Genomic DNA, 12157 nt, shown 5'->3' on the forward strand with positions numbered 1-12157 from the left:
TAAGATATTAAAAGGGGAATTTTTTAGTAAATGTAACGGATGAATTAATTTATTCTCTTTGTCAATAACAAAATAGTAGGATGTAGAAATTACAATATCCACTACCAATTTGCTCCAAAAAAGAAAGAAAAAAAAAAAAAGAAAGTCGCAAAATTACACAATTCATCGCACGTTGATTAGGGGGAAGCTTTCAATTGCAATCAATAGGTGGTCCAAAATGAGAAAGCAACAGTGTAAAGTAGCAGATAGAAATGACCGATTAAATCTCCAATTTGGTCCGTCAATTATGCCTAATTTTTTTGCCACTAGTTAGTTATATATATATTGCATTTGTGTCATGTGGCTAGACCTCAATTGGATTCTATTTAGATAAAGCTCAAATTTGGATTTGACGAACTAGGAAGTTGTAAGCTCAAGATAAAAATAATTGATTCGAGTTTGGTTGTAAAAATATAATTAGATCTTATAATTTATATATTTATCGATTATCTTCTATATTAAAGTCAATGAATAAGGTTTTAAAGGTATAAGTGAAAGATTTGAAACTTTTAAAAGTTTATTGATATTATACATAAGTTATTGAGTAAAGTAACAATAAATTCAACCTCAAGTTTAAGCAATTTTTTCAGGAATACTATATACATACATTTTTGATACACGATTTTGATACCCAGATAATGTGTTATTATATGATTAGATATTTTTAAATTAAAAATAAAATAACATTTAATTTCATAATGACATATCATCTGTATACCTAAATTGTGTATACAAAATGTGTATATATAAGATTGCTTATATATTATATAGTTGAATTGTAGGATTTATATAATACAATTGGAGTGTATTTGTCACATTAATGTAGTATAGTTGCATACTACCCACTTGAATGACATCTACCCACCTTCTTCTACTGTTGGTTGTTACTTGGCAGCTTGATAGTAACAAATTTGACAACTTTTTTCTCTTTTTAAATTAATGATTTTTTTTTTATATATTTTAAAAATCTATCCTAATATTTAATATATATTAAATTTCAAGTATTATTTTCCCCAAAATTTTAATCTGTTAATTAAGGAAATTGTCAAAAAAAAAAAATTTTTTTAACTATAGTAGGCATAAAATATCAATAAAATATCTAAATTTTTACATTTACCTCTTTAGATTTCAATATTTTTCATTAACCCTCTATATTTTATTGCTTTTTAAACCTTGTTTTTCTAAGTTTTAGTTCTAGCTTTGCCATACGAAAGTGCCCAATAAATGTTCTTTGGAAATTAAAAAAATTGACGTGAGAATCGGCTTAGAATGACATCATGCATGAATCATCTTTCTTCTTTTCCCATGTTGAAGAATAACATGTAGGAGAAATGCGACATCTTATCTAGAAGAGTAACATGACATTTAATATTTGATTGGATAGTACAGAAAGAGGGAGAAGAAGAAGGAGAAGAAGAAGCATCCTATATGTATGCACCAATAATGGGAAAAAAAGGTTGGAAGAATAAAATAAAAAAAGAAATAGATGTGGCTGCAAAATCAGGTGAGGCTCATTGGAGATGACTTTGAGCTTGAAACTAGAAGCAAGAGCATGAGATTTTTGACCTTTTTTCCTGTTCATAATCAGTTGAATTTATTATAATGTGTAGTGTGACATGAAGTGTTGGTATTGCAAGTCTTTTTCAGTACACAAAGGGGGCAGGTTTCTGTTAGGTGGGTACTCTGAAAATTTAAATGTTCTTTTTTCAAGTCAACAAACATAATTCTGTTTTTTCACCCCTTTTCACATCACAAGTTCAAGAGAATTTTTTTTTTTTTTAAATTATAAGCATTTACAAATCCGAATCCAATATCTAAGTTAGACCGAACTCTACATTATTTGAAAGTAAAGGTGTTCAAAATTTTTTGATAAATGAATCGAATTGATATTCAAATTAAAAACTAAATAAAAAAATATATTATTTAAAAAATTAGTTTGGATATAGGTTCAAGAATATAATAAAATCGATTTTCTGATTCGATTATTGGTTTGTTTATTTTTAGAAATTGTTAATTGAACTAAACATGTTTTCAAAATAATTGAATAGAAAAAAGTGGGATAGTGTAGTTAACCAGTTTTAAATATCTCAATTTGAAAAGTATAAACAAATTATATACCTCATTATCCTATGACTAACACCTTATAGATTTCTAATCTCAAATTGTCTCAATTAGGGTCAGATTTGATTCGAATCAAATCTTAATAAAGTGCAGCTTAAAATCAAATTGAATCCAAAAGAATCAATTTGAGATCATAAAGTTAAGACTTAAAATCAGTTTAAAAATAACTTAACTTCCCAAATTGTCTTGAATTCAAATATTTAGATCAACTAGAATGTAACGTATTTAATGACAATGGACCCAATCCTGGTCTGGAATCTAACCCTAGACTCACCAAAGAAAAATTTGCAGAAATTATGTAACATGCTTCTTTTAAATTTTAATCGTATAAAATTTATAAGATATGCTTTTTGAAGTCCATATTGGCAACATAATGGCAAAATCAGCAACCTAATTACCGATAAGATCTAAAGACTGAAAAGATCAGTAGAGGAGCCACACTATCAAGCTCCATAATAAAGTTTGTATTTTTATTTAATTTTTTTTTTTTTTAAAAGTTTGATTTTCATGCAAAGTTCCTTTTTAATCAAGCAATGAAAGAACCCAATTTTCAAATTCAAAATTAAATAAACTTAATAGTAATCAATCATCTGAAAGCAACCCAAGAACAAAAAATACATTTATTTCTCATTTATAAAATATTAATGTTAATTAATTAATTTTAGACACCAAGCCCCCAAAAAAATTAAAAAAAAGAAAAAAAAAAAGTCATTGTAACCAATCCTTGTCATCACAGTTTTTTCCATCTTTTAATTTTTAATTTTTTTCTTATTTTATTATTTTGGAATGGATTTGAAAATGAAAGGTAGCTAGCAGCAGTCACAATTCACCAGCTACTCCATTAGGAATATTCACAGTGGATTAAATTTTTAAATTGTAAATTTCAATTAAAAATTTAAATTATTATTAAATATTTACATTTTTTTCATGTTGCCAAAGCTTGAGGCTTAAGCGTCAAATGTGAATACTTTGAAAATTCCAGCAGTCAAAAATTCTTCTTGGACTGGAGCTGTCATCCTATTAATTTATTTTACAAAAATTAATAAAATATGAAAGGCGGGCATCTTTTTCACCATAAAATTAGGGTGTTTGTATATGATGGAATCACCATTGAAGTGATTAGTTTAGTTCGAATTGGCAATACAGATGCTGGAAAAACCATTGGAAGATGTCGAAGATGATGGAGAAGAAATATCAATGGAGAAAAAGTAAAAAAAGAAGAAAAATTATCAAAAAATATGAATTTATAAACAATTTTTAAATGATTTATTAAATACTTTAACTCAAGTTTAATTCCATTTAAGTTAAATATCAAACTGAGATTAAACCAGCTTTGCTTAGATCAGCATTGCTAAGAAAGAGAGAGGAGTTGACTTGGCACTTCTTCAGTAAACGCCATGGAACCGAATTCTTCGGATGTCATTGTTCATCCAGTCAATTTTAGTTCACTGGGAAACAAAAATAATTGATAAATTAGTCTATTTTCACTTGAATTCAAAAGGGTATTTGCTAAAGATTCTTCATTTTTTAGATAATCGATGCTCATCTGCTCTGACTAGGTCTGCACTGGCTATAGTTCGTGTAAATTATTTTTAACCTAGAAGAAAATTTAAAAAGGAGCTTGAATTGTGGGATTGAGTGAAGATTTTGACAAAGTTTTTGGGAAGAAGAATAAAAGTAACATGGACCATTTCCAGTTTCAACTTTGCGAAATCATCAAAAGGGGGTTGGATTGGATTGGATGGGATGGCAGTAATCAAGTGAACTTTTGAATGAAGACTTTGTTGGAACTTCCAACTTTTCGTTCAAAAATCAAAAGTAGACCACCAAAAGTTTGCCTTAATTGCTGCAGAAAAAAAGCTTCGATGAATAGGACGTTTTCTGTTACAGTAGAGAAAGGACAAATGTGCTTCCAGTGGAGCCAAAATCTATATGGGAAAGCAGCCTTATTCCGGTCAAACAAGCCTCGATTGAAAAAGATACTGATTCAAAGGTGACAATCTGATACGAACCTTCCTCAGCTCTCTTCCATGGCTTCCCAAGTTGAGGGATGGACTGTGACTGAAACAGGAACTTAATGGCACGTGCTGACTTTCAACAAAAATTGCGGGGGCAGGGGCTAAAAGTGAGTAGCTTTACTAGAGATAACGTGTTTCATTTCATTCATAGGACAGAGACAAGGCTAGTCTTGAATGGTCTCACCACGTTCCAGTCTAGACTGAGAGTTGAAGTAAATGATGTAAAGGGAAGCTTTGAAGTCTAAGTTTCGTGTATCACAAGTGTAATAGTCTCTGCTGCATTGCATGCTGATGCAAGCCCAAAAATAATTCGAGTAGCAAAGGTTTAAGATTCCAAACATGAGCGCAAAAGTTCAAATTCCGTCCCTCCAAAGAGCTCATGCACCATCTAGGCTTCTGGTTTTATAATAAGACATCATCTTGATTTCTAATTAGGTACTTAAAGCTAGGTACATATAGTTTTATTATTTTCTAAGATAATATAAGTTCAAGCAGTTTTTAGGTTCAAAACAGTAGTGATGAGTGTGTGCTGAAAGACATCAGAACCTGTTAAATTTTTTTCTGCATATTTTTAAGGATCTGCTGCTTCTATTTGCAATATCAAAATACAAACAAGCTGTGGGAAACACCTCAAATAAGGGGGAGAATTCAGCTCATGCAATGTACAAATTTTACACTCTGCAAAAGAGCAACAGATTCTAGTCTTAGCTTTTATCCTAATGTACTTGTACAAAAGAATAAATTGAATTGATCTACACTAGCAAGATCTAACCGAGATCTTGAGAGCATGTGTGCACCTTTTGGATTTGAAGTCGAGAGCTGGTTAACGGATTGAACAGATTGATGGGCAAGAGAACTACAGATCAGGCAGTTAAGTGACGTCCACAGAGCATCATTCTCAGACATAGACTAACCGAGCCCTTTCTTCAATTTACAACAGGATTATGGATACATAAATAAAAGAAAAAATATAGCCATATCTGGTACGTTTCTGCAGTTATCTTCGGTGACTTGGCATCAGATCGGCAAGAGTTATCTTTCCACAGTTTCCCGTGTCTAGCCTGTCAAAGGTCTCACAAACCTGCTGAATATCCTTCTCTGTTATCTTTCCCATCTCTTTGAGCTTGTATATGACATATTCTGATTTGCTGCACAAAAAACCAACAGAGATACAAAACCTCGAGTCAAACAACAGTAAGTTTACAGCAATTCATCGCTAGAAGTTATAGATATGAATGCCTGTGCCAAATTTACAGACAATCAAGCAAATACTTGCAACATAGAAAGAGCCAAATTAGATTTTCTCTAATCTCTATAATAAAATTGTATGAGATGCAAAACTTCAATACAACTTTTGTTAAAAAACTAGATATATTTTCTTTCCCTCGATTTTCCAATTAATTTTTACCCTTGCAAGCAATAATAGTTTCGTAAAAAAAAAAAAAAGGCAATGACCACAACCAAGATGCTTGATATGACAAATAAAATCCAAAAATCAAACCCACTGAAAAGAATTGATAACCCACTCACAGTCAAGGGGTGGGCAGGAGGATATAAAGCAGCAACAGCACGGGAAAGTGGAACTTAAGTTATTTAGGAGACTCTCTAGTGCTTCAAAGTACGCAACAGATTCAAATGCAATACAGAGGAGCACCATAAATCACAGAAAATGGCAAGAATGAACAAAAATAGGAAGTTAGATAGCCATCCAATCTCTTATAAATCTTCTGGGATGTAATTCAGTTTGGTAATAATAAAAGGCATTGGACATGATTTTAGAGAATCAAATTTTGATTCCCTTCCAACGATGCTAAAATATTGAGCAATTTCATATCAAAGTGCCATAAGCATTGGCCACCTAACCTAGCAGGAGAATTGGAAGTTCCATGAAGTACAATACTACACTCAATAATGAAAAAAAATAGACCAAAAGGGACAGTACCAAATGCGGATATACATCAGTAGAATCCAAGGGCAAGCAAAATTCCTTCAGACAATCATTACTAGAAAATACACTTCCAATCACCTACCCATTAGGATACCTTTTAACAAGCAAGTCCAACTTTCAAGCTTCATCGTTTGGAACCACTGAATACAGGCAGAGTAAAATATGGGGTCACACATTTTAACTAACACAACTTACTCAAATTTTTAGCATATACCCTATGTTTATGAATATAAGATTCACATGAAGTATAACTGAATACAACATGCCATCATGTATCACGTCTTGATGTGGTAATGACAAAATGCAGCATATGACAGACATTATCTCTAATTTTGCAACATACATTAAATTTAACCGGCTAGTGCAGAATACAATGTTAGACACAGAAAGAATTTCTGGAGTTACACTACAGCCAAACCCGAACAAACTAAGAAAACTAAACGGTACAACTGCAACCTACGGAATCAGAATAATCCCATACCTCACACAACCATTGTTGTCAATATCTGCTGCAAGAAATTCAGCCACAGTCATGTCCTGATGAAGCACCCACTTTGCCATCCTCCTGTGCCGCTTATCTACTCTAGCCTCAGCCAAATACAAAAACGCCCGAGCAACTGCAAGTGTTGATACAAGCAACCAAATGGAAGCAAAAATTCGACCAGCCAATGACCGGAAAGCCCTGTCACCGTACCCTACTGTGGTAACCGACATAACCGAAAGATAAAATGAATCTAACCAGCCTAGCTTCTCAACAAAATGCATAACAGCAACACCAACGCCAATACAAAGAACCACAACACCCAAAGCCAATGCCACCTTCATTCTTATCCTCATCCTCCCTTTCTTCACATCAACAATATATGAACTCCGAGTCTCTTTATCATCAGCACCCTTTATAGTTTTCAACAAATTACTCTCTTGCAAATCAAGCACATAAGTAACCATCCCCGAAAGCAAAATATCAACAAAACCAAATCCAACCAAGACAAACAATATAGAAAACAACTTAGTTGCTACAGTATTAGGGGTAATATCTCCATACCCAATTGTGCACATGGTCACAATACAAAAATACAATGCATCAACAACAGGGTGAGTCTCATTAGCCGAAAAATTATCCCGATTAAACCAATATATAAGCACACCTAATGACAAATATAACATTAAAAGCACAAAAGCCTGCCGAACTATAGATTGAGAACCAAACTGAGGCTTAGGCACAGGATGTTGCTGTAATTCATTGATGACAGCCATAGCAGGAGCAGTCTTCGACCTATGAAGATTACTCTTTGTTGTTTTAGTGAAAGGTTCAAGCAACCAAGAATGTGATGGCTCCTGAACTGTTTGTTTTTTGGGCGATTCAAAAGGATTTACCATTGAATGAGAAGGGGATCCCCTTGGCGATGAAAGAGACAGAGTTAAAGCATCCACAGTTGGGGAAGATGCCATAGGAGGAGAGGGTCCAAAGATAAGAATATCTTTATATTCAGACGGGGTTAAAGGCATTGGAACAGAAATTCCACCATCTTCAGGAAGGGGAAGCAGAGGAGGCGAAGGTAGAGGTTTCCTTCTCGGACTAAAATAAGACAAAAGAGGTTCTTTTTCCATCTGGGTTCGTCAGAAAGCTGGCTCTGGTGTCACCAAGAAACTGTTCTGGATCAAAATTAATGGAAAAAGTGAGACAAAGATGGAGTCATAAAAAAACGAAAACAGAATTCATAGAAAGAATTCTTTGGTATGAAGTAAGTGAAAGGATGAAACAGTGAAGAATATGAATATCCATGGATAATTAAACATATGAAATACAACTGTACTAAGCAAATAAGGGAAAAAATTAAAGAAATTTTGTGAAAATTTGATTCGGTCTTCGGGATAGGGGAGCGAAAGCCTAGTAAACCGCAAGCAGTTGGTTCTGTAGACTGTACGATGGAAGTTCAAAGCAACAAACGACATTTTTTATATGGCGGAATGACTATGTCCTGCCCATTATTTGAGGCAGTTAATTTCGAACCCTTTAAGTTTGAAAAGTTTATTTTCTACACTGTCGTTAAATTTATTAATAAAATACTATTGAATTTTATATAAATTTAATAAAAAGGCAAAATTCATTAAAAAGAAAGTCTGTCTTGGGCCAATATTAAATTTTTCAAATTTTAAGGGTAAGAAAAATTTTATAGAAGTTTAGGTGCAATAAAAAAGAGTTATTGACCTTCTTTTATTTCAATTTTTCCGTAAACTTCCTTTTGTAGTTCGTGCATGAAATCGTAAACATTTGCCGAATACATTTCACCCTCAACTTTGGTAAATTACAAGTGAACCCACAGGTTTTAAATATTTAACTTCCATGAAAACATATTTAGAAAAAAAAAGTGACATGTAGTCCTCTTGTTAACATTCGTTATTCTAAATATAACTATTGGGTTATAAAGTTGATAATTTACTAAAAAATGCATAGTCGTAAAAGCATGCATAACCCTAACAGCTTACTGAGTCATGACTTGATGATGTTCTACTAGAACTAACAAAGAAGACTAGATTTGAGTTCAGTCAAAGATAAGATTGACTTGAGTTTAATTCAAATTCTTAATAGTTAATTCAAATTAGAGCTTAAGTTTAATATAAATTGTCAGAAATATCATCAAAAATTATTAATATAATAAATAGTATCAACAATGAAATAAATAATATCATTGCAAGATAAGTGATACTATCGACATTGTTAAAGGTATTTGAGTCAAATTTAAGCCAAACATTTTAATTGAAACTCTAGCTTAAATTCGACTCAAATCAAACTAAATATGTTTGCATTTGTTTAGTCTCGAAGGGGCACATTCACACCAATAAAGCTTTTCCAATTATCAATAAAATGAAAGTGTGTGTTTCTTTATTGTACATCAACTTTGAACCAAAAAAGTTATGCATACAGATTTTAATGGCAGATATACAATAGTAGGGCGTAGATGTCTTTTTATTGAAACATGCCAGTATGAAAGTTAATTTTTAGAACTTATGGGTGATATACTTATTGCATAGGTTCACTTTCATGAACCATCACCCGCAATGTAAACACAACGAATAAATTATTATTGGGAAAGAATTACAAATTTACAATCATTGGCTTGTCACAACAATGTTTCAGCATTTTAGATTTTTTTCAATTTTATATTATTATTATATTAAAATTTTATTTAATTTCTCTATTTCTCAATCAAATCTCATACAATCAACCAAAATGCTTATGCTCCATAAATGAACTTAAAAGCTCACAGCACTTGTCTTAACAAAGTTCAGAATTCATTACTAGAAAGTTAAAAATCTGCAGCACATAGATATGTAAAAGTCTCAGATCTTGAATTTGGAGGAAAGAGCGAGGGTGGGTAGAGAATGCAATGCGGGGCTGGGAATCTGGTTGAGAATGGCACAAAAAATAACCCTGATTATACAAGCAACATGAAAACATTTTATCACACAATACAAAGTCGAGATTGCATTAGACTTAATCATCATCTTCCAAAACACTCCGGCGCCTCTGGATCTGATATATCGGAGCAAACCAAGGCAAAAAATGAGGAAAAGAACATGAGCAAAGAAATAAGATATAAGCATTCATTCAAGGACCATGACAAATTGCTAGGTGACTTACAGTGACTTTGGTCTGTTTGCTGGTTTGGGTGTTGATCTGTTCCAGTAACGATATCAGCTTCTCTTCAGAAACCTACATAAAAAACATCAGCCCGATTAAATGCTTTCTGGGATATATGGAAGACACCCCACAACTAGCTTGCATTCAATAATGGGGACTGAGACACTATATTTCCACCATACCTTCTCAACAATTTGGCCCATTTGAGCAGCTCTTAGTAAAATATCCTCAACTCCTCTGGCTTTCTCAGGTTTCACCAAAGCAATTCGAGAAACTGTGCAAATAGTAGATTAGCAGAGGAAATATATAATGCCAACTATTTATGAGATAAAAAGACATATGAAATTGATAAATCAACAGTATAAAGAGGCTATTATAATAAAAGCTCAGGCCCAGTTTCTTTGCCTGCAGCTGAAATGCTACCCATTTATCCGATCAATTAAGAACTGCACCTTTACCATCAACATAGTAGCTTCAGATGGGAGGAATTAAATAATTTACTGTAAAAAGGTCAAGCATCAAAACTTACGTCTTTCACGTGCTTCAGATGACAAAATCTGACTAAGCATCATTTGCCTTTGCTCATCTGCCTCCCTAAGATAATCACTCAAATCTCAAGATCAACAAGGGATATTAAAAAACTCAAAGGAAATAATAACAAAGTAAAATCCTATAAACATAAAGAATAAGTTTGCAATGATGTAACACAGATTCAAATAAGCACCTCTGGGCCTCTTCTTGTGCTTTCTGCTGCTCCGTGTTCTGTTGAGTACCCTGTATAACAATATCACTTGATTGGTAACATTAACATAAAGGCAATACAAATTTCAGTGAAATGCTGAGAAAATTATAAGAGGTCATCAATTACCATGCCACGTTGAGCCATGAGCTCTTGCATTCTTCTTTGTCTGATTGCTTCTAATTCAGGATCAGCCTAATAACAAAAAGTAGGGACAAATTCAATCTCCAATAAGTACAGCTAAATCCAGAGAGATAGACAGGTTAAGGAACTATCAAATTAATTTTTTCCTTTCGGAAACAGTCTACATGACTTCACTAAACTAGGAGAAAAGAAAGACAAGAAGCAATTACTCTAAATACCAAAGTTCCAAACTAAACCCAAGTTAGCTTAAACTGATACAGAAAAAATACCCATTAAAAATCACATCAAGGGCTGAAAAAGATATCCCTGGTATGAATATCATCCAAATGTCGTCCACGAATTCAACAGACATAGAGGAAACAGAGACATGATAGATCAGGCTAGCTGCCTAAATAAATAAGGAATAGTCTTTGGAATATATCTTGGATAGACTCTCTCAGGATCATTGCCAATCAGCAGCTTCCCAACATCAAAAGTTAATGAGCAAAGAACTGATTTCAATAATAGTTTATCATCCAATTGAATAATATAACAAATACATTATGTTGCCAGCCGTAGAATCTCTAGTAAAGTTTTTCAGCTACTAGAAATCAAACAAAGGCAACTCTTGGGGTAGTGTAATCAAAATTCAGACAACAAAATTTACACATATATTAAGAGAAACACCTTCTCTTGTGATTTCACATCTCGTAATAAAAAATAATAATCACACTATTATATCCAACCAAATTAAAGTTTAACCTAAAATAAAACTAGCTTCGTCTTTCGATTATGAATAAGGAAGCCAAAGAAGCAGAAATAATTGAAAATGACTAAAGCGAAGTCCGGATTTCCAATAAACATAAAATAATAAAACCCTAATGGGCAGGAAGAAAGAAACAGGTACCATATTGATATGGGATGAAGAACAAACGCGGCCCTGCTGTGCTGTGTGCTGGGGGCTGTTTCAGCTTAGGATGCGATCTCCCCTTCTGGTTTAAATACGATTGACTGGATACAGTACAGCTTAGCGTTCTTCAAACGCGGCCAAATTCCTTCCTTTTTGTCGACCAAGATTATCATAAAAACTGGCGGCCAGAAAAATGTTTCGGCCGTTTAAGGCCCAAATCTGAGAAGTTTGCTTCAAGAGAAGCTCGGCCCAAGCTGGGCCCAAAAACTACTACATTATTGGTACAAGTGGCAACATGGCATCGAGGGAGACGATATCTCCAACCTTACGTTACATGGCTAAACGTGATCAACCGAAACATGGCCGCTAGGCGGTACCATGCCACCAAATCATGGCAAATTCTGGAAATTAATACTAACAACAAATATAAGGCCAAAAGACTTGTTCCCACCTCAGGGTTAGTACACTTGCTAAACTTTGAAAATTTAAATATTTATCTATTAATTATTAAAATTAACAAAATATCTTAAATTTAAGAATGTAATTATTATTTAATCAGTAATATTAAAAAATATATTATTTTATTTTATTTTTGCTTAGTTTTAAAAACACA

General features: G+C 33.0%; 2 protein-coding genes across 3 annotated transcripts; both read right to left on the reverse strand.

Moving 5' to 3' along the window:
- Positions 1-4744: 4744 nt before the first annotated feature.
- LOC123219111 (two-pore potassium channel 3-like) lies at positions 4745-8063 on the reverse strand. Of its 2 annotated transcripts, XR_006502816.1 has the most exons (3): positions 6608-8063; positions 4976-5326; positions 4745-4856 (listed from the first exon to the last, which is right to left on the reverse strand). XR_006502816.1 is itself a non-coding variant. In XM_044640859.1 (2 exons), exons 1-2 carry the CDS (start codon positions 7735-7737, stop codon positions 5176-5178), a joined length of 1281 nt encoding a protein of 426 aa, XP_044496794.1. In that variant the 5' UTR covers positions 7738-8063; the 3' UTR covers positions 4745-5175. The 2 variants fall into 2 exon arrangements, 1 of the variants encoding a protein (XP_044496794.1); XM_044640859.1 differs by having other exon boundaries at positions 4745-5326.
- A 1316-nt stretch (positions 8064-9379) lies between these two features.
- On the reverse strand, positions 9380-11717 carry LOC123219112 (DNA-binding protein DDB_G0278111-like). The gene is made up of 7 exons (XM_044640860.1): positions 11542-11717; positions 10641-10706; positions 10497-10546; positions 10302-10366; positions 9955-10046; positions 9773-9844; positions 9380-9664 (listed from the first exon to the last, which is right to left on the reverse strand). The coding sequence occupies exons 1-7, from the start codon at positions 11542-11544 to the stop codon at positions 9626-9628; spliced, it is 387 nt and encodes a 128-aa protein (XP_044496795.1). The 5' UTR covers positions 11545-11717; the 3' UTR covers positions 9380-9625.
- Positions 11718-12157: the final 440 nt, after the last annotated feature.

This window comes from Mangifera indica, chromosome 6 (genome assembly GCF_011075055.1).
Source record: "Mangifera indica cultivar Alphonso chromosome 6, CATAS_Mindica_2.1, whole genome shotgun sequence".
NCBI classification, from domain to species: Eukaryota; Viridiplantae; Streptophyta; class Magnoliopsida; order Sapindales; family Anacardiaceae; genus Mangifera; species Mangifera indica.

Bases quoted from the DNA above. Each gene is read 5' to 3' on its own strand.
- LOC123219112 (XM_044640860.1), bottom strand. The intron at 10,047-10,301 runs GTAAGTTTTGAT...CTATTTGCACAG, and splicing joins ATCTGAAGCACGTGAAAGAC to TTTCTCGAATTGCTTTGGTG. The intron at 9,665-9,772 runs GTAAGTCACCTA...CCGATATATCAG, and splicing joins GCAAACAGACCAAAGTCACT to ATCCAGAGGCGCCGGAGTGT.
- LOC123219111 (XM_044640859.1), bottom strand. From the start codon at position 7,737: ATGGAAAAAGAACCTCTTTTGTCTTATTTTAGTCCGAGAAGGAAACCT. The intron at 5,327-6,607 runs GTATGGGATTAT...TTTTTTGTGCAG, and splicing joins GACAACAATGGTTGTGTGAG to CAAATCAGAATATGTCATAT.